The sequence below is a fragment of the Panthera uncia genome (genome assembly GCF_023721935.1).
Source record: "Panthera uncia isolate 11264 chromosome B3 unlocalized genomic scaffold, Puncia_PCG_1.0 HiC_scaffold_1, whole genome shotgun sequence".
Classification (NCBI taxonomy): Eukaryota; Metazoa; Chordata; class Mammalia; order Carnivora; family Felidae; genus Panthera; species Panthera uncia.
The window spans coordinates 71,200,872-71,221,714 of NW_026057582.1; the positions used below are offsets into that span (position 1 = coordinate 71,200,872).

General features: G+C 53.4%; 1 protein-coding gene across 1 annotated transcript; it reads left to right on the plus strand.

The window, feature by feature from the left end:
- The first annotated feature begins 1,945 nt into the window (after positions 1-1,945).
- Positions 1,946-17,190, plus strand: TGM1 (transglutaminase 1). Its single transcript, XM_049613009.1, has 15 exons — positions 1,946-2,052; positions 2,757-3,086; positions 3,214-3,402; positions 4,401-4,649; positions 5,029-5,147; positions 5,255-5,362; positions 5,814-5,988; positions 6,369-6,507; positions 6,626-6,729; positions 9,563-9,651; positions 10,200-10,353; positions 10,461-10,742; positions 10,866-11,026; positions 11,401-11,537; positions 15,874-17,190. The coding sequence occupies exons 2-15, from the start codon at positions 2,759-2,761 to the stop codon at positions 16,100-16,102; spliced, it is 2,463 nt and encodes an 820-aa protein (XP_049468966.1). The 5' UTR covers positions 1,946-2,052; positions 2,757-2,758; the 3' UTR covers positions 16,103-17,190.
- Positions 17,191-20,843: the final 3,653 nt, after the last annotated feature.

The following is a 20,843-nucleotide window of genomic DNA, read 5'->3' on the forward strand; positions in this document are numbered from 1 at the left end:
AGTATCGATCCTCATGAGTAGCATTCTGCGGTTGAACAGCCCTCGAAAGTACTATATCTCAGCTGACCCTCACAAGTGCTTAGGGATGAGATGGTGAGGCCCATTGTACTGATGAGGAAACTACACCAAAGCCGTCTCTGCACCTTGGTCTGGGATTCTACTTGTGTCCGTTCTTCTGTATTGACATGGGATGATAGGTCAAGACTGGCCTCAGCTCCCAAGGTACCGAGCTGGGTATCTGTTCCCATGGTGCCCTGCTATACACACCCCTTGTCCTGACTTTAGAGCCCCAAGGCACTTGAGCCTCCTGGAGGGAGGAGAGGGGAGCGGCTCAGGGGTTAGGGCACTGAGTCAAATCTGGTTAGGTGGGGAAGAAGACCAAAACAAAAGAGAGAGTGCCAAGGTACTTTTCTGGTTCCCTGGGAAATGTTCACACACATCCGGTCCCTTAGGGCCCTGCCCCTTCCCATGTTCATGGTGATACATACAGCCCCTCAACAAAGCCCTTTGGCTGACCTGCCTGCCTGGGATTTTGATTTTTACTTGTGTGTCCTTTGCGGGTGTTAGAGGTGGGGACGGACCCTCTGCCAGGTCAGGGGTTTGGAGCTAGACAGGGAAAGGTCACTGTGGGTGTGGAGAGCTCCCTGCCAGGTCCTGGAGTCTCAGTCCCCATTCCCCAAGGCCCCTCCCTGCCTGATGCATCACCAAGTTCAGCCTCTCCTCTAGTCGGTTTCCATGTGTCTTCTTGCCAACCCTGTTTTCACTGTCTTCTCTTCGGTGGCCTATGGGCAGAGCAAGGACAACAGCAGGATGGAGGGAAGAGACCCCAAGAAATGGCCCCAACCTTCCTAAAGAACTTTCAGGAGAGCCTCCCAGAGATGTCTGACCTCCTCTTTGCCTTAGGGTTCCTTCAGTGGCATCCCTGGTGTTCCTCCAGTGCCAGGGTGGAGTTGGGATACACACAGGGCAGGTGCCTGGAGCCGGTCGGTCAGGATTTCTGGGAAGAATTCCAAGTTGGAGAATCCTGGACTCCAGCTGACCAGCCACCCCTCTCTGAGAGAAAAGGGGTAGTCTGCAGCCTGGGGAGAGGGCCTCACTTCCCACCTGAGCCTCAGAGTGAGGGCCCAAACTGTCCCCAAGCTCCCAGGCTGGGGGCAGAAAACAAGAAATTGCTCCTACTCTGACCCTCACTCCGCCCCCCCCCTGCCCCTGCCATTCCCAAGCTTGTAGGGACACAGGAAGCTGGGGGCAGTTCATTCATGCCAAGGGTTGTGAAGCAGCTGGAGGAAGAAGGAAGGACAGATGGGTGGGGGGGATCAGAGGATCTGGTAGAGCCGGCAGGTCAGGGGCTGGCTGGTGGAGCCAGTCTGAGGGCCTGGCTGCTGATGTCACCAGTCTGCAGCTTTGGATCCCAGGACCTCCCTGGGCAGGACCAGGCCCATGGGCCAGTTTCACAGGGCTGAGCCTGGCCTAGGCTGTACCAGACCCTGGCAGAGGCAGAGGTACCCAGGGTCTTATGAGAGCAGAGGCAGGCAATGTGAGCTTGGGAGCAGGGGGCCCGCTGCCTAGGGGCTTGGGTGACGGGACACTCTGCCCCACGGCTGTGGGGTCTTCTCACCCAGGAGAGGGGGCCCCTTGTGCTCCGGTCTGGCAGGAACCAGCCTGGAGTGGGGTCTGTCCATGGGGGCAGTCTCAGAAGGCCTTCCACTTTCACCACAGCTTTGAATCCTGACAGACCCCGGCCCCGCCCCACTTTGGCTCGTTTCCACAGTTCCTCGAAAGGGGAAAGGGGATGCGGCCAGGTCTCCTTTCCCGCCCCTACCTCTGGAGACAGCCCCCAGAGGCCGGGCCTCTTCCCCAGAGTGAGGGGATGAAGCAATCAGGCTTCCCCTTCCCTGCAGCTTGGCTCCGCCCTCCCCCCTCATAAACCACTTACCTGCCCGTCCCACACCTTCCACTCGTGCCTCCTCGACCGTCCTGGGTCCCAGCGGTCCCAACCTGTCCCCGCCCGGCTGCCGGACTCAGCCCTGCTGTCGCCACCACCGCCGCCAGGTGAGGCTCTGGCAGGCCCCGGCAAGGTGGGGTGCGGGCCAGCCAGAGCCTGCCAGCCCAGGTCAGGCTGCCCCTGACGCCCAGGCTCCGCGCCCCAGGGACGTCGGGCTCCCGAACCCGCAGCGCCCGCCACTCCGCGTGGGTGTTTGACCTAACGTGGGAATGCCAAAGACCTCAAATCCTGCATATCACCTGCCCATCTCCTACAAGGAGCCTTGGGTGGGGGATCTCTGCCAAGAATGGGTTCTAGAGGCAGGCAGCTTCGTGGACCTCTAGGCAGAGTAGCTGGCAGGTGGGAGGGAGCGGGTTTCGGGGATGGTCTGTGCCCTGGGTCCCGAGGCTGTGACAAGTGTCTACTCATTTCTGGGATGGGCCCTTAAGAGCAGGTTTCTCAGTGGGTCATCTAGTTTGGTAGATGTGGCTGTGGGGGTAAGAGGGGAAAGATTTCTCTGCAGTGTGGGAAGTTTCTCTAGGTGAGTCTGCAGTGTGGGAAGTTTCTCTAGGTGAGTCTGAAGGGAGTCTTTGGGGAGGGTCCCTGGATGGGTCTGGGGGAATCTCTGGGGCAAGATCAGATCATCTCAATCATCTGGTTGGGCTCTCCAACCAGCTCTCCAGATGGAGGGCTTCTGGGTGGGCCAGCTGGGGCGTTCTGAGTACAGGAGGTCTGAGTGGGGGATAAGAGCCTCCCTACCTCTTCCACACAGGCATGATGGACGGTCCTCGTTCAGATGTGGGCCGCTGGGGCGGGAACCCTTGGCAGCCCCCCACCACACCTTCTCCGGAGCCGGAGCCGGAGCCGGACAGACGATCTCGTCGAGGAGGCCGTTCCTTCTGGGCTCGCTGCTGCGGCTGCTGCTCATGCCGAAATGAAACAGATGCTGACTGTGGACCTGAGCCCCACGGAGACCGAGGGTCTGGCAGGGGTCGAGGGTCCAGCTCTGGGGGTCGAAGACCAGACTCCCGGGGCTCAGATTCCCGCCGGCCTGGCTCCCGGGCCAGTGGTGTGAACGCAGCTGGAGACGGCACCATCAGAGGTGAGGCTCTCCTAGCCACCTTATCTGAGAGCTGAAAGGCCTTAATGGGGCCTGAGACTCATCCTGACATCTCTGGGGGCCTGGGCTTCCCATGGGGCCTCGCTGACCCAGAGCTGTGGCCTTGCAGAGGGCATGCTGGTGGTGACCAGTGTGGATCTGCTGAGTTCACGCTCGGACCAGAATCGCCGAGAGCACCACACAGATGAGTTTGAGTACGACGAGCTGATTTTACGCCGTGGGCAGCCTTTCGACATGGTCCTCCACCTCTCTCGGCCCTATGAGTCCTCTGATCATGTTGCCCTGGAGCTGCTTATCGGTCAGTGGGGCCTGCAGTGGGGAGGGTGAAAGCCCAAGTATTGGGGAGTGCTGGCTAGCAGGGCCTCCAGCCCTGGTATTAGGATCAGAGGGACATCTTTAAGCTCCTACCCTCACCCCACTTCTCACCTCTGCCAGACAAGACAGGTGCAAGCACAGGAGTGTGTCTCAGGGAGGGTCTTGGTGTCCCATGTTCCTAAGCTGACCCTCTTCAGGGCTCCTGGGGCGTCTGTCTCAAAATATTTTCTCTTCAGGTGCTTGCTTCAGCTACTCCTTCATCGCTGCTGCCTCTGTGTGTCTTTCTTTCTGGGTCTGTTCTCCTTCCCCAGGGTGTGGCTGGCTCTCTCCTCTCTGTCCAACTCTGTCTCTCTGTCCCCATGACCCAGGGCAGGTGCCTTTCTCACCGCGTTGCTTAGTGGCCGTTGACTGCCCAGGCTGGTGATTATGCTGCTGCCGGGGGCGGGCGACTCCTCATACCCTTTGATTAAGGCCTAGCCGTGCCCACCCCAGCCTCTAATTTCCCAGGTACCCCCACCACTGCCACCAGGGATGTTCAAGGCTCTGGAAGCTTCAGCCCCAGGGGGGTAGGCAGGGTTGGCCTTCAGGATCTGGGCTGCCCTTTCACCAGGGGGTAGGGGCATCCGGACCCAGCCAGGGCAGCTCTGCCCCTCCAGCCCAGGCACTGGGACAGGCAGGCAGGCAGACGGTGACGGTGGCCTTGTCTCTTCTACCCACCTCTGAGTTCAGGGTCAGGGGAACAGGTTTGGGATGTTGGACTGCTCTGCCCTGGCATGTGGGCAAGCATTGGGTGGGGACAGAGCTGCTTTCAGAGTCTGTCACAGACTAAGGTGATGGCCCAACTCAGGGACACACACACACACACACACACACACACACCGATGTGTGTCATACACATTCTGGGTTGGGCTGGGAGAAGTCCAAGGCTCTATCTCCTCTCAGAGAAGCCTCACCAGCTAATTGCTGCTTCTCCTGCTCCAGGAAACAGCCCCGAGGTGGGGAAGGGCACGCACGTGATCATCCCAGTGGGGAAGGGGGGCAGCGGAGGCTGGAAAGCCCAGGTGACCAAGGCCAGTGGGCAGAATCTAGACCTACGTGTCCACACCTCCCCCAACGCCATCATCGGCAAGTTTCAATTCACGGTCCGCACACGTTCAGAGGCTGGCGAGTTCCAGTTGCCTTTTGACCCCCACAACGAGATCTACATCCTCTTCAATCCATGGTGTCCAGGTGAGCTGCTGGAGTCAGGAGCAGGGCGTGGACAGGAAGGAGCGGGGCTCAGAGCTCCCCTTCCTCAAATCTGGCTAGGTGCCTATGTGCCTAGTAGAAGCCGGCCTTCTATTGTTCAGGTGAGGGGACCTAGCTCCGGTGTAGAATGGTGGCCACTCAAGGTCACATTGCCTCACCTCTCCAGGGCCCTGGTTACAGCCACCTTCCTCCCACCATCTCTGTCAACGCTCCCTCTGACCTTCCAGGGAGAAGTGCTGTCGGGCTAGGGGTGTCCCCACTCCTGGTCTGTGTACAGGAGTCCTCTAGAGTTGGCCCAGGGGCAGGTGGGGCCCAGGGAGAGGTCTAGAGGGGACCAGGCATATGTGTTTTGGGGACACAGAGGACATCGTGTACGTGGAGCATGAGGATTGGCGACAGGAGTACGTGCTTAATGAATCCGGGAGAATTTACTATGGGACTGAAGCGCAGATTGGCGAGCGGACCTGGAACTATGGGCAGGTATGGCTGGCCAGGGCCACGTGCACTTGGGGAAATAAGAGGCAGGTGGGGTGGGGTGAGGACGCGCGTGCTGACCTAAGGGTCACCTCTGCCCTCCCTCCCTCCAGTTTGACCATGGAGTGCTGGATGCCTGCCTGTACATCCTAGACAGGCGGGGCATGCCATATGGAGGCCGCGGGGACCCGGTCAGTGTCTCCCGGGTCATCTCTGCCATGGTGAGCACCCGCACGTCTCTGAGTGCTATGACGTGTCTGCTTCCTGCCTCCCACCTTCTCTGCCCCCTGCTCCTGCCCTTTCTGATTTCTCCAGGAACTCAGCCCTGTCCTGCCCTTGCAAAGGGTATTGTAGGAGGGGTCTCACTCCCTCTCTTCTCCTTGCCTGGCCCCACCCCACCCTTTCTGGCTTCTGTCCCAGCTCTTGTGGAATGTAGGGCCAAACCCAAAACTTGGCACACCCAGGATTCACATTACTGTGTCAGATCCGGCAGTGGGGGGGTAAGGAGTGGGGGGGGGGCAGATGTCTTTGGGAGGCCTGGGTGGGGCTCAGGTTGGCTAGATTCTGAGGCATTTAGGGGTAAGGGGTGGTGGCAGGGGCAGGGCTGGGGACTACATGGAAGGCCCTGAGCCTCTCCCTCAACTCCACCCAACTCCATCCTGTCCTGGGCAGGTGAACTCCTTGGATGACAATGGGGTCCTGATTGGAAACTGGTCTGGTGATTACTCCCGAGGCACCAACCCATCAGCTTGGGTGGGCAGCGTGGAGATCCTACTCAGCTACCTACGCACCGGCTATTCCGTCCCCTATGGCCAGTGCTGGGTCTTCGCCGGTGTGACCACAACAGGTAGTGGAGGGACTGGGACAGGAGCTGCCTGGGCCCTACAAGGAAGAGGGAAGGAAACCAGAACCCCACCCAGCAGTGGCTACAGTGCAGAGACAGGTGGGGGGTGGAAGGTAGTCTGACCTTAATTATCATTAATTAGTGTTAACTACCTAGGGAGGCCTAGGGGAGAGGAGGGAGAAGCACTGGGCAGGGACAAGGCCAGGCAGGTGGCCTGGCTTCCCCTAACCCCCAATGCTCCCTGGCCCAAAGGCCTCCTGAGCCCTGACCCAGCTTGGCAACCCAGTAGCCCTTGTCCCCCTGCTATTCCTCACGTGATACCTCACCTGCCCACCACCCCACTCCTGCCGGGGCCCTGACCTCTAACCCTGGCTCCTCCATAGTGCTGCGTTGCTTGGGCCTGGCTACCCGCACTGTCACCAATTTCAACTCGGCACATGACACAGACACATCCCTCACCATGGACATCTACTTTGACGAGAATATGAAGCCTCTAGAGCACCTGAACCATGATTCTGTTTGGTGAGGCTGGGGCCAGGGCTGGGCTGCCCATCCTTGGTGACCAAGACTTGGACACTGAGGGCACAGGGAGGCCCTGGGCAGGCTGCTCAGACCCAGCCCTCCCTCCGTGTCCATCCAGGAACTTCCACGTGTGGAACGACTGCTGGATGAAGAGGCCAGATCTGCCCTCTGGCTTTGGTGGGTGGCAGGTGGTGGATGCCACACCCCAGGAAACCAGCAGCGGTGAGATGGGCCCCACCTGGCTCCTGTGCCCCCCTTGGCCCCATCCCCATCTCCCAACCTGGGTAACAAGCCCCAAGTGTCAGCACCATCTGGGCGGTAGAACCTGGCCCTTTAACCCCCATGCTTCTTTTCTTCTTCTTCTTTTTTTTTTAGAGATGTTACACATTCAGTTTATTTTCTTGAAGTTTATTATAGACCCCAGTGTTTCTTTAAACAGGCTCACCGATGGGATCACTGTCCAGCCTTTCACTATTTTTACCTTTCCGCATAACTCTCTATTTGCCTAAATCTTCTTTATTTACGATGACTAATATATTCAGATGGCTCAAAAGGCAAAAGATGTAGGAAAATTTGGCGAGAGCTTTTCCTCCCTAGCACACCTGCTCTTCTCCTTTGCTCTTTTACTTACACATCCTGGGGGTAATTAATCGAAGGACCATTTTATTTATCTATCTTTTTTAAGTTAAAAAAGGTCATTATCATAAGTAGTACATGTTTGGAAGTTGGGGGGAAGTACAGAATTGAATAAGATAAAATATAAAATTTCCCTATTCTCTCTCAGGATGTTTCTGGTTTTACTTCTTTCTTTCTTTTTTTTTAAATATTTATTTATTTATTTATTTATATGTTTATTTTGGGGGGAGAGAGAGACAGAGTGTGAGTGGGGGACGGACAAGAGAGAGGGGACACAGAATCCAAAGCAGGCTCCAGGCTCTGAGCTGTCAGCACAGAGCCCAACCTGGGGCTTGAACCCACAAATTGGGGGATCATGAATGACCTGAGCTGAAATTGGACGCATAACTGACTAAGCCACCCAAGTGCCCCTAAATGCTTATTTATTTTTGAGAGAGAGAGAGAGAGAGAGAGAGAAGCAGGGGAGGGGCAGGGAGAGAGGGAGAGAGAGTCCCAAGCAGGCTCTGCTCTATCAGCACAGAGCCTGACACAGGGCTCAAAACTCACAAACAGTGAGATCATGACCTGAGCTGAAATCAAGAGTCAGACACTTAATTGACTGAGCCACCTAGACGTCCCTGTTTTTGTTTTGTTTGAGTAAATGTCTAGGTCCCACCCCAGACCTGACATTTCAGACATTCCAGGGATAGATGTACATATTTTTTTGTTTATTTATTTATTTTGAGAGAGAGAGAGTATGAGCAGGGGAAGGGCAGAGAGAGAGAGAGAGAGAGAGAGAGAGAGAGAGAGAATCCCAAGCAGGCTCCACACTGTCAGCACAGAGCTCAATGCAGGGCTTGAACTCATGAACCGGAAGATTATGACCTGTGCCAAACTCAAGAGTTGGACACTTAACTGAGTGAGCCACACCCAGGCACCCCTAGATCTACATTTTTGAAAGCTCCCTTGGTGACGCTGAAGATGAGCTGGGTTTAGGACCACTGCAGGCCCTTGTGGGACACATGAGAAGGGGTGGCCCAGAGAGGTGGAGTGACTTTCTCCAGGGCACGGGGCATCAGGTCAGCAGCAGAGTCTCACCAGGCCTTGACTCCCTTTATGCATTCTGACTTTCACCAAGCTCTTCTCTTGTCTGTTCTGTTGCTCGTTATGAGTTGTGTGTACAGGATGGAAAATGCCAGAGTTCGGATAGGTCGGAGGAAGAAACTAGGCCCCATAACCGAGCCCTAAGAGATCATCACTGATGGCATGACCTGCTGATGTCTTTTCCACAGCACACACATTCCCTCGAACACCAGACCTGCTGTACGCACTGTTCTCAAACAGCCGTCCGCTTCCACCTTTACATTCCAGCACCAGGCAGCTGGGCCTGCCCCTCCTGCTGCCTTCCTCCCCACCTCTCCCTTCCTCACCCCACGCCAGATAACCCTTGCCTCGCCTGCATTCCTCCCTCTCAATCATCTCTGTGAACAGTGCCCCCTGCCTTGTGCAGCCTGGCACTGCCCATGATGCTGGAACAGCCTGGCCCAGGATACTGGGGGATCTGAGCTCCTGTCCCCACTCTGGGAAGTAACGGGGTGGACAGCAGGCAGGGGTTCCGAGGCCAGCCAGACCCAGGTCTAATTCTAGCTTGATCACTTCTCTATAATATGGGGATAATATATACCAGATGGGGTTGTTGGGGGAATTAAGTGAGATCATCATATATCAGAGAGGATAGCAGCATGCCTGGAACAGAGTAGCTCTTCAGTAAATAGTAGCTTCTTCCATTCTTTCTTTGTCTGACTGTGTTGCAGATCTTGACATCTATTTGGTTTCCCTGAGCCTATGTCCCTATCTGTAAAAGGAAACCACAGTTAGGTGTTTTCTAAGAATCTTTCCTGTTGGGTGGCCCTCACTTCCTGTTTTGTGCCCTCTCTTGTCAAGCCTTTTCCTTGTCAGCCCATCTCCTCCAGAAAACCCTCCAAGCATGCCAAGAGAAGAATCTATTTCCCACCAGCTCCCCTCTCACCTCCCCACAGAGAGGACACACTGCAGGCTGTAGAGCTGAGGGTTTGTTCTGGATCTTTCTGGAATGGTGGCTGCTTTCCCAGCCAGCAAACAGAGTCACCCTGGGGTCTGGGTTTGTCTTGATGCAGGATGGGTTTCCTTACTTCTAGGGGTCACAGTCGATATCCAGCTTCGCCCAGTAGAGGAAAGATGTGTTGATAACTTGGTTATCAAGGCCGGCTTGTCCCACGTTTGGCCTCACCCTTGTTGACTGAAGCCAAATGGAACTGTGCTTTCCTTTGTGTTCCTTCCCTGGGTTGGACCAGGTGGCAGCTGACCTAAGGCACCAGGGTCTGGGCGGGTGGGCCTCTCCCTAGGATCAGAGGATCCCCTCAGCCTCCTGGGATCTCTCACCTCTGTCCTGGCCCCCTAGGCATCTTCTGCTGCGGCCCCTGCTCTGTGGAGTCCATCAAGAATGGCCTGGTATACATGAAATACGACACGCCCTTCATTTTTGCCGAGGTGAGGACTGTGTTCCAGGTGCCTTCTTGGGTGGTCTGGAGAGACCAGAGCACAGCTGTCAGGCCTCGGTTCTCTGGTCCTGACTTCACCGCTGACCGAGTAGCTGTGTGACCTTGGGAAAGTCACTCATTTAGAGTCTAGGTTTCCTCAACTGTAAAAGGGTGATAATAATGGCCGCTGTGCTTCCTGTACTCAGGATCAAAAGAAATAATGGGTATGAATCTGCTTTATAAGTCATAAAGTCCGTGAATGAGCATAAGGGATTACTGTTATTAATGCCAAAATGCACTGCAAGGAGCCTCCCAACTTCTTCCCTTCTCTCTGGCCTCATCTGGCTCAGCTTGGAAAGTCTCCCAGGTTGGCTGTGCCAGGAAGTTCCTAACCCTTGGATCCAGCCCTCCCTGCAGCTCCTAGGTTCAGGGGAAGGCAGTGGGGGGAGGGAGGGAGGGGGGGCCAGTGGGGGGAAGGGGGGAGCAGGGGGTCAGGCCCAGTCTCAGACCCTCTGGTTATCTCATTCTTGGCTCACACCCCCCACAATCCCCCAATAGGTTAACAGTGACAAAGTTTACTGGCAGCGACAGGATGATGGCAGCTTTAAGATCGTGTATGTGGAAGAGAAGGCCATTGGTACGCTCATCATAACAAAGGCCATTGGATCCAACATGCGAGATGATGTCACCCACATTTATAAACACCCAGAAGGTACCGTTCCCTGAACCTGGCCAGCTCTGGCCCACACCAAGTGTTCCCACTGAGCACTTGCCTGCTCCGGCAGTGGCTGTAACCTCACCCTTACCCTCAACCCCCAGGCTCGGAAGCAGAGCGGAAGGCAGTGGAGACAGCAGCCTCCCACGGCAGCAAACCCAACGTGTACTCCACGCGTGACTCAGCAGAGGATGTGGCGATGCAGGTGGAGGCACAGGACGCGGTGATGGGGCAGGACCTGACTGTCTGCGTGGTGCTGACCAATCGCAGCAGCAGCCGCCGCACCGTGAAGCTGCACCTCTACCTCTCAGTCACCTTCTACACCGGTGTCACCGGGTCTGTCTTCAAGGAGAGCAAGAAAGAAGTGGTGCTGGCGCCAGGGGCCTGTGAGTGCTCCTTTCCCGCCCTGCCCCGCTGATGGCCAGTCACCCCGGGCTGTGGACATGGAGGCCCCAGGAGGCCGTGTCTGGGCGAGCGGGCCTAGGTGACACCTTGCCTCTTCTCCCCAGCGGACCGCGTGTCCATGCCCGTGGCCTACAAGGAATACCGGCCCCACCTCGTAGATCAGGGGTCCATGCTGCTCAACGTCTCGGGCCACGTCAAGGAGAACGGGCAGGTGCTGGCCAAGCAGCACACCTTCCGTCTGCGCACCCCTGACCTTTCCCTCACTGTGAGTGCAGCCTGCTGGGCTGGGCACGAAGGATGCCCTGGGGCTAAGGGAAGTCGGAGGGGGAGGGGAGAGGACGCTAAGCCTGGCCACCAGTTCCGGAGAAGGTCAGGGACTGGCTGTGGGCTCTTGGGCCCCAATGTCCTCCCCTGTAAAATCAGATCTCCTATTCCCGATCCTGCAGATGCTTCAGCGGGGGAGTGGGTGGGAGTTTCTTCTCTGGCATCCGCGGAGCCCCATTCTTCTCCGGGGTGCCCATGTGGGACTTGGGGGGGAGGTTTTGATTCTGGAATTTTCCCCTCTCTGGTGGAGTGTATGATTCCCTTGTATTTGGCCAGGGTCTCTGATGCGGAGGGGGGTGTCTCTTTTTCTCTTAGTTGTTGGGGGCAGCCGTGGTTGGTCAGGAGTGCGAAGTACAGATTGTCTTCAAGAACCCGCTGCCTATAACCCTCACCAATGTCGTCTTCCGGCTTGAGGGCTCCGGGCTACAGAGACCCAAGATCCTCAATGTGGGGTGAGTCTGGCCTCTCCCCGCCCCCACCCCTGCCCTTTTCTGCTCTCCCAGACTGCCAGGGGTCCCATGTTGCTTCCTGTCTTGGGTCAGGACAGTAGTCAGTCAGGACCCAACACAGCAGCCTGGAGCCAGCCAGCAAGGCCTTCTAACTTAGTTCAGTGGGAGCAGCATTTAAGACCTGCCATGTGCCTAGTGCGGGCCTGTCCTTCCTCACTGTCCCGCTGCGGAACCAACACTTCACCTAGGAATCCATAGCAGCTCATCACTAACATGCGCCCGCCACTCAGGAATTGACCAGGCACTTGAGGATTATTATCCCATTTGCAGACCACAAAAAACCCTTTAAAGTACATTAGAGAGCATCGTATGATTAAAAGGAAAGCTTTGGGATCCTGAAAACTTAGGCTCAAGTCTCAGCTCCAACATTCACTAGCTATGTGCCCTTGGGCAAGTGACTTATCTCCTTTAAGCCTGTTTTCTCAGCTGGAAAGTGGGGATAGCAACCGTCCCTGGCTCCAAGGGCGGTTGTGAGAATTCGGTGAGCTATGCACATAAAGCATCTAGTGTTGGGCTTGGCACAACATGAGCCTCTGTTGGTAGTTCTTACTTTGATTATTGCTACCGTCACCTCCGCTTTATGACAGGGAACCTGGTGGCCATGTCTCATGAGGTCTCCCAGCCCGTAAGGGGCAGACTCTGCTCTTCCCACCATGGCCCACCCAACACGCAGGCTCTCAGGCCTGTGGCTTCGTTTGTGCCAGGAGGGCTCGAGCAGCGGTTCCCAAGGAGAGGGCCCTGTCCCGTAGGTCCTCTGCCAGCCCACCTGAGCCTCACCCCGGCCTCAGAGAGGCTCTGCACCCAGGGAGGGCACACCCAGCGCTTGTGTGCCTAGGCCTGGGCTGTCATCTCTGACACAGAGCCACACATGCTGCTGTGACCCTCCCTGGAATAGCACAGAGGGAAAGCAGAGAAGGCCAGAGGCTGGCTGACCTTTAAGATCAGACTTCTGGTGACAGGGGCAGGTGTTTTCCTCTTTTGACAAAGAGTGCCTGAGGGAAAGGGATGGCCCCTGTGGAGGGGTTGGGTGGGGGAAGCAGAGGGTCCCTGCCCGCCCTGCCCCTTCCTTCCCCGGACATATAGCAGGCTCCGCCCGGTGGTGGCCCCCGCTTTTGCCAATAGGTCAAAGCTGAAAGGTTGCTATCCTGAGCCTTGCCCCACCTTGACCCCGCGTGATGTGATATGCCACAAAGGAGTGCCTTCCCCATTTCACCTTGCAAGAGTGTCCAGCAGCTTAGACTGTGCAGCTTGGGGCTCCCAGTGAGCTCACTCTGTGGCCATCTCTCACCTGCAGATGATGAGGGTTTCCCCTGTTCAGAGGGCTCCCCAGAGCTGGACTGTCCTCAGCAACTCCACCACATCTTTGATTCTTGCCCCTGCCTGGGAGTAAAAAGAGGACCCCTGTGCTGAGCATGGGGAGATCCAGCCCCGCTCTGTAGCTGTGGGGCTTGTGTGACACCCCACCCCCCACCTTAAAGGCCCTAGTCTTCTCTCCAGTAAATGAGAAGGTTGGATGATGGTTTCTCAAGGGAGGTCCTCCTTAGGCATTCTGTGGCTCTTCTCTGCTGCAAGCCCAGGCGGGGGTCTACAGAGCAATTGAGAAGGGGGAAGTCCCTGGGCTGTTGGTTCAGATATATTAGATTCCAAGACAGATATTACTTTGCTCTCGTTTGCACATCAAAGGCTGTGGTATGGAAACCCCATTAAGCATAGGTGTGCCACCCAGTGGGGTGACTGGCCACTTAATAAACATTCCAAACTTACTCCTCCAGATGGCTGTTGTCACTCACCACCAAGCCAGTCACCAGGGGAGGCTGAAGTCTATTCCAAACCCTTCTGGGGAATTTGCTCCACATGAATCATATTCTCTAGAATGTCCTTAAGGGTGGACTTCTGGGGTAGACTTGACTTTGGAGAAACAGCCTGAAGCCATTTAAAGCTAAGACTAATTAAGAAGGTAGGTGGAAAAGGTGGGTAGTGTGCCCTTTTCCATCAGAAATGAGGTTCGGCTGTGAGGGAGGAACAGGATGCACCCGGCGCGTGTCAGGGAGAGGGAGAGAGAGACAGACGTGGTGTACGTGTGGTTTTCCGGGGCTCTGAAGACAAATCTGAGAGGAGTTTTTAAATTCGTTTCAAGTCTTGACAACGTGATTGAACCAATCCATAAGGGAAGCACGATGCTCATTTGGATGTCTAATTTCTGGTGTCCTTGTCAGAGAGCCGGTTTCATTACCTGCACTGTTTCAGGCCCATTCCAGCTGTAGCAGCTGATGCGCTCAACTTCAACCAGCAAACCTGGGTGTGTCAGGTCTTGCCTGACACTGAGGCCGGGGCTGGGAGAGATCTTGACATTCCTAGCTGGAAGCTGAAAAGCAATTTCTCTTAGAAATAACGTTTACAAGTAAAGGCTGTATTCCGATCTAGTACAGTTCAATTCTAGTATGAATTAAGTACAGTGTTGAAGGCTGACCTGAGCCTAAACAGCTTGAAGTTTGTATCTCTGGAAAAATGGGCATGAGTTAAAAATGCGAATTTGTAACTGGCCACAGTATAGCCTACCTGTTAAGTTATAGATTTAATATCTAGTTATATATTATAGTAAGTCTAGAAATTAGGTCTGTAACTTAATGGGGAGACCATCTATATCTCCCTGCCTTCCACTTATTCCCTCCTTTGTGGAGCTTAGAGTCACCTTCAAGGCCATCTGATTCCACCCCCTCATTTTATATTCATTCCCATTTTACAGACCAAAAAGCGAGAATCAGAAGTTTAATAATTTGTCCTAAACCACACAGCTAACAGCGGTAGAAGAAAGAGTCCAATGTGGTCCAGGGCAGCCCTTTGGAAGCAGGCTCCAAGCTAAATGTTTTGCCCCAAGGAGAGCCCATCTTTGAAGTTGGGGTGTTGGCTCTTTCCCTTAGAAGACTGAGATGTCTGCACAAAGTCCGGCTCCAGAGTGGATCCCCCAAGGCAGGCTTGGATTGAAGAGGGGGCCAGAGGCAAGGGTTCAGGCAGAGGCAGAAAAGGACGGATGCTAACAGGCACAAGCAGGTGTGATAGAAATGCAATCGTGTTCAGTGTATACAGCGCACAGACCGATTACTGCAGGAGCTCAGAGCAGGACAAGGTTCACTTCCCTGAGGGCAGGAGGTGCTCAAGGGGTGGTGTGAGCTGGGCCTGGAGCCAGCCCAGGAGCAAAGCATGAAAACAGAGGTGAGTTCGGGGAGGGGAAGGAACTCATTGTTGGGGCTGGTGGGCAGGAGGAATGGTGGGGGATGATGAGGCCTTGCAGGCGGGGCTGAGTCAGAGTGAGCCTGCGTGTCGGGTTAGGGAGCTGCCGTCTCATCCCAGAAGCACCGAGGAAGCCAAACCCTTGACGGATTCAGTTCACCTCCAGGTGACTAGAAACTAGAGTGGGAAAATAAGATAGGACATTAGGAGGCAAAGAGGCCAGTTGGAAGGCTAGTGAAATTGCGATTCCCAGAGGGAGGGTCTGGGACTAAATTTCCAGAGGTCCATGGAGAAGGGGGGAAATGAAGACACCATAGTATGTATGTGTGCACATGTACACATGTATCTCTCTCTCTCTCTCTCTCTCTCTCTCTCTCTCTCTCTCTCTCTCTCACACACACACACACACACACACACACACACACACACACACTTGTCCCTTTAAAGATGTCAATTGTCTATTCTTGGGAAGGACTTTCCTTTTTCTCTGAGATAACATCTTTCTAGTGTTTGCAGGTATTAAAGATGCTCCTTCCTCTTTGGTAAGATGATTATATTGCAGAGGCTGACTAATTATCTTCCACTTTCTTTCTTGGCCAAACTGAAATTATTTGGCAATACTGCGTTGAGCCCCGAAGTCTCATTTTAAAGTTTCCTTGGTCCTGGAACCCCCAGATGAGATGGGGTGGCTGGTCTGGTTAGGGCAGGAGCATTGGTGATGGAGAGGTGGGGGACACAACACGCAGTCTTTGTCCAGGTGTTTGTGGGGGTGGGGAGGGAGGGATGGATCCCTGGATGACAGATGACGGGAAGATTTCCAGCTCAGGCAGCTCGGTGGGTGGCCACTGACCTGGCTATGCAGAGGCGAGGGCAAAGAGGCCTTGGGGCTCAGGCTTCGTCCTGGCCGCTGGTGTGGAGATTCCAGCTGAATCCAGAAATGCCCGAAGGGCTCCACCTTCTGCTCCTTCCTTCCTGGCAGCCCCATCAGTCCTTCCTCCCCACTCCACCCCCAGTCACCCCAGGTCCATGACTCTATCTCTGCCCATAGGGACATTGGGGGCAACGAGACAGTGACGCTGCACCAGAAGTTTGTGCCTGTGCGACCAGGCCCCCGCCAGCTCATCGCCAGCTTGGACAGCCCCCAGCTCTCCCAGGTGCATGGTGTCATTCAGGTGGACGTGGCTCCGGCCCCTGGGAGCGGAGGCTTCTTCTCAGATGCTGGAGGCGACAGTCACTCAGGGGAGACCATCCCTATGGCATCTCGAGGTGGAGCTTAACCCCTGGCCAGGAGCAATGGGACTGGAGTCAGAGGAGCAAGGACATTGCCTCGCAGGGACCCAGCGCAGAGCTGCTCTCCATAGGTTCAGGTGGGGAGACCGGGGCACCTGGGGAGGGGGCCGCTCTTCACTTGCACTGGGCAGCACAGATGCTAATAAACTGTTTTTTAATGAACCGTTTTTAATGAAACCGTTCTGTCCATCTACCAGTTCGTCTGTCCCTGCTGCCAGCGCAGCAGCTTTTGAGATAGGGCCTGCTTGGCGTCAGGACGACCTTGAACATTTGACTGGTCTTTCCCCACTCCAGGATGCTTCTAACTGACCAAAAACCCTTCTGAAGCCCCCCGGAGTGAGGCGGGACTGCCTCCCTTCCATGGCACCCACGGTGGGCGAGAAGGATCGAAGTGTCCTCTTGTAGGCACACGTTTGAGATAGAACTAGGCTGGAGTCCTCTCTGAGCAGCAAAAACCACTTTCCAATATTTGTTTTCAAATGTGTTTGGCTAAGAATATTTATAAAAGCAACACATGTTCAATGTTGAGAATTCAGAAGACACGGAAAACCGTAAAGGAGAAAAGAACAATAAGCTTCAACTACCACCAGGTACAGAAAACAGCCGTTAACATTGTGTTTCGTATGCCAATCCCCCTCACCCCCCACACGGTGTAACCTGTGGTGAGCATTTTCTCACAGCATTAAATAATCTTTGAAACCATCATGTTTACAGACTGGGCAGTAGTCTTGACTTCCAGGCCATCCTCCTGGTCCTCCTGAAGCCCCTGCTCAGCCTTGGGGTGTCAGAGTGACTCAGGCCTCCAGCCAGGCGCTCCCCCAACCAGCTACACTCTGCCTAGGTGAGTCCTGCCAGTCACGTGGTCTTAAGGACCATTGGCTCCCCAAATTGCATCTGTTTTCCTTGAACTTTAAACTCCCTTATCTATTGCCTTCTTAGTGCGTCTGCTGGAGACTCACAGATGCCCCCCATGTACTGTCTGAGATCAAACTCCTGACCTCCTCCAGCATATCCCATGGCCTCCCCATATCAGTAAATGGCAACTCCATCTTTCCAAGTTTCATGGGCCCCAAAGCATGAAGTCACTCTTGGCTTCTTTCCTTCTCTCATATCCCACTTCTGGTCTATCAGCCAGTCTTTTAATGTTATTCTCTCTGTCTCTCTCCTTTTTTTTTAATGTTTACTTATATGTGAGAGAAAGAGAGCACGAGCAGAGGAGGGGCAGAGAGAGGGAGACACAGAATCCAAAGCAGGCTCCAGGCTCTGAGCTGTCAGCACAGAGCCCGATGTGGGGCTCAAACTCACCAACCGTGAGATCGTGACCCGAGCTGAAGCCGGACGCTTGACCGACTGAGCCACCCAGGTGCCTCTCCCAGCAAGTCTTGATGGTCTGTCTCCCATATACAGATGTCCAGAGTCTGACCACCCATCACCTCTTCAGCTCCCAGAACTCCCTTCATCTCCTACCTGGATTGTTGCCCCAGTCTCCTAATCATTTCCCCCACTTCCGTTCGTGCCCTCTGATACTCTGCTGTGCAGAATGGGTGGGTGAATCCAATCGTGTCTGTCCTTTGCTCAAAACCTTTGCGGGGGCGGGGGGTGGCACCTGGGTAGCTCAGTCAGTTAAGCGTCTGACTCTTGATTTCAGCTCAGGTCATGATCTCAAGGTTTGTGAGACCCATCCCCGTGTTGGGCTCTGTGCTAACAGCGTAGAGCCTGCTTGGAATTCTATCTCCCTCTCTCTGCCCCTCTCCCCCACTGATACTCTCTCTCAAAATAAATAAACATTAAAAACAAACAAATAAAACCCAACAACCTTCTACGGGCCTGGCCCCTGACTTTCCTTCTGGAAGAACACTGCCCCCAGGTTGCAAGCCCAGTCCCCTCCTGTTATTCAGGCCTCAGCTCACAGGTCCATCTCCTCAGGGAGCTCTTCCCTGACCTTCAATCTAATTTGTTTTCCTGCCCCCTGGTCTCTTTAGCGTATCACCCAATTTTATTTCATGTCCTGCCAAGCACTTCTTGGCATTAGCATGTTTGTTTATTTATTAAATTATCTCTTTTCTCTGAAATGTGAGTTTAGTAAGAACTGAGACTTTATCTGTCTGGTTCACACCCCTGTCCCAGGACTTGTAACAGGGCCAATCACAGGACTGCACAAGAGATATTTGCTCCTTGCCATTTAAAAGCAACAACTTGCCATTAGTAATAATAAATATAATAATAATAATAATAAAAGGGGGCGCCTGGGTGGCTCAGTCTGTTGAGCATCTGACTTCAGTTCAGGTCGTGATCTCACAGTTCATGACTTTGAGCCCCACATTGGGCTCTGTGCTGACAAGGTCAGAGCCTGGAACCTGCTTTGGATTCTGTGTCTCCCTCTCTGTCTCTGTTCCCCTCCAGCTTGCGCTCTGTCTCTCAAAAATAAACATTTTAAAAAAATGTTTTTTATGTTTATTTATTTTTGAGAGAAAGGGAGAGTATGTGTGTGTGTGAGCAAGGGGAGGAGCAGAGAGAGAGGGAGACACAGAGTCCAAAGCAGGCTATAGGCTCTGAGCGTCAGCACAGACCCCAATGCAGGACTCCAACCCACAAACCAGAACATCATGATGTGAGCTGAAGTTGGATGCTTAACCCACCAATACACCCAGGCACCACCCCCCTCCAAAAAAATTTTTTTTTAAAGTAACAACTTGCAAGATGTGATCTTTAATTGTTCCTTGAATTTATGGAGCAAACTCCAGTGGTATCCCTACATTTTTAATAACAAATGAACAAACACTGTCTACCGTAGAGTGCCATGATTTATTTGATTAATCCCTCCTTGCTGGAAATTTCAGTCTTCCCAATGTTCTGCTCTCACATGCAGAGCTGGGATAAATATCCTTGTACAAGTGCATGTATCTTTGTGCTCATTTTTTATTTCCCTAAAAATAACTTCTTACAGTGAGAGTTATTGGGGGAAAGGGATTGAGCATCTGTAAGGTGGTCGAAACATTTTGTTAATTGGTTTCCAGAAAGAACAGCAACACAATAGTATCTCTTTTTATTGAACACCTGGCCAGTTTAAGATTTCTAACAACTTTGTAACTTGCTTCACATTTGTTCATTTTACCCTGGTCCCCTGTGGTTTGTTAGAGCTGAAACATACTTGAAATCCTCAAAAAGGAAAACACAAACACAAAAAAAGGGGGAGGGCCAGCTGTTCTCCAAACACTTGGGGGAAGGAAGCGAATACGTACATACCGTACATACCGAGGTCCTACTGTGAGTTAAGTTCAAATTGGGTGCTTGATAGGGGCATCTCCTTTAATTCTGTGGAGTTAGGCATTAGAATCCCTAGTGTCTTGGCTTACTGCGCTCTGGCCCTGGACCTTTAGCTCTCCTCCACTGGAATGTAAGTCCATGAGGACAGGGACCACCTCTCTCTTACTTACAGCAGATTCACACAGTCCATGACCTGTGGCAGGTGCTCAATAAATATCTGTCCAATGGACGATGAACTAAATTTGACGGTGATGGGGAGTCTGAGGGCTTGGGGGAGCAGTCGAGGATTGTGTTTTGGAGCATTTGTCGGAAGAATGCATGGTGCATCACTGGACCAGCTCTAGAAAAGCAAGATCAGTGGGCACCTGGGGAGCTGAGTAATAACCATCAGTACAGACTCCTACTGAGACTGTACCTCAGAAAATTGTACTAGGGAACCCTGTTTCCTGCTAGTTTATATTCGTTTATATGATTATTTCGTTGACATCATCCTCTGTATTACAGAGTGTCTTGTTTTGTTTTTAAATAACAAGAAGGTGTTATGAGTCTTGGTTTTACAAAATCCACTAGAGTTGCCCTCTTAGTTGGTGCCCCAGCACCGATGAGGCAGGTCATTGTCTCGGAGTCTTTGTGACCTGTTTTGGTTCTCCTGGGACACCTGGTATACAAAGTTGATCACTAGGGAGGAGGTTGATTCTTTGCATCAGTAACCCAGTGTAAAGAACCAGTATTCTCTTTAATTCCTTCTGCCCTAAGATTTACAGCTGGAAACATTAATGTGGACTGTGGTAGCTTCAACTGAGGCCTAAAAGCAGGGGAGGGGACCATCCCAGGCTTGGAGAACCAGGCTTGATATCAGGGTCCCTGAATCCCAGCTGAGTGGGTTTGATTTGGCAAGACTGACGGCTAATGCTAGAAGCTCCTACAGCCCCCTGGCCCAGGGAGCAAAGTCCGGACCTCGGTGTTGAAGCCTGAGAGTACATGTACCAACCTCTGTACCTGATTTTGTAAGAGGCCATTGAGGAGATAGAAGTATGGCAGACCCTGTGGACAGCAGGGCTCTCCCCAGATAAACATAGAGGCTAGAAGGCTGGGCCTTTTGGATGGAGTGCTTGGAAAATTCTAAAAGAAGTAAAAACACCAAAAGGAAGATTTTATTTTCTGGATAGTAAGCCAGGTGGAGCTAATTACAAATACAAAAGCAAAAATTTACAAGATGTGACTTATAAATGTTTCCCAGATTTACGGATAAGACCATAATGGTTGCTCTTCTTCCCTCCCTCCCTCCCTTCCTACCTTGTTCTTTCTTTTTTGTTAAAGCTTATTTATTAATTTTGAGAGAGAGGGAGAGAGAGAGAATCCCAAGCAGGCTCCCTGCTGTCAGCACAAGCCTGACACGGGGCTCGAATCCCACAAACCGTGAGATCATGACCTGAGCTGAAATCAAGAGAGGCTTTAACT

What these genes read in the sequence shown, in the direction of transcription:
- TGM1 (XM_049613009.1), top strand. Translation starts at nt 2,759, where the DNA reads ATGATGGACGGTCCTCGTTCAGATGTGGGCCGCTGGGGCGGGAACCCT. An exon ending in TGGAGACGGCACCATCAGAG is followed by an intron (nt 3,087 to 3,213) that starts GTGAGGCTCTCC and finishes GTGGCCTTGCAG; the next exon opens with AGGGCATGCTGGTGGTGACC. An exon ending in TGCCCTGGAGCTGCTTATCG is followed by an intron (nt 3,403 to 4,400) that starts GTCAGTGGGGCC and finishes CTCCTGCTCCAG; the next exon opens with GAAACAGCCCCGAGGTGGGG.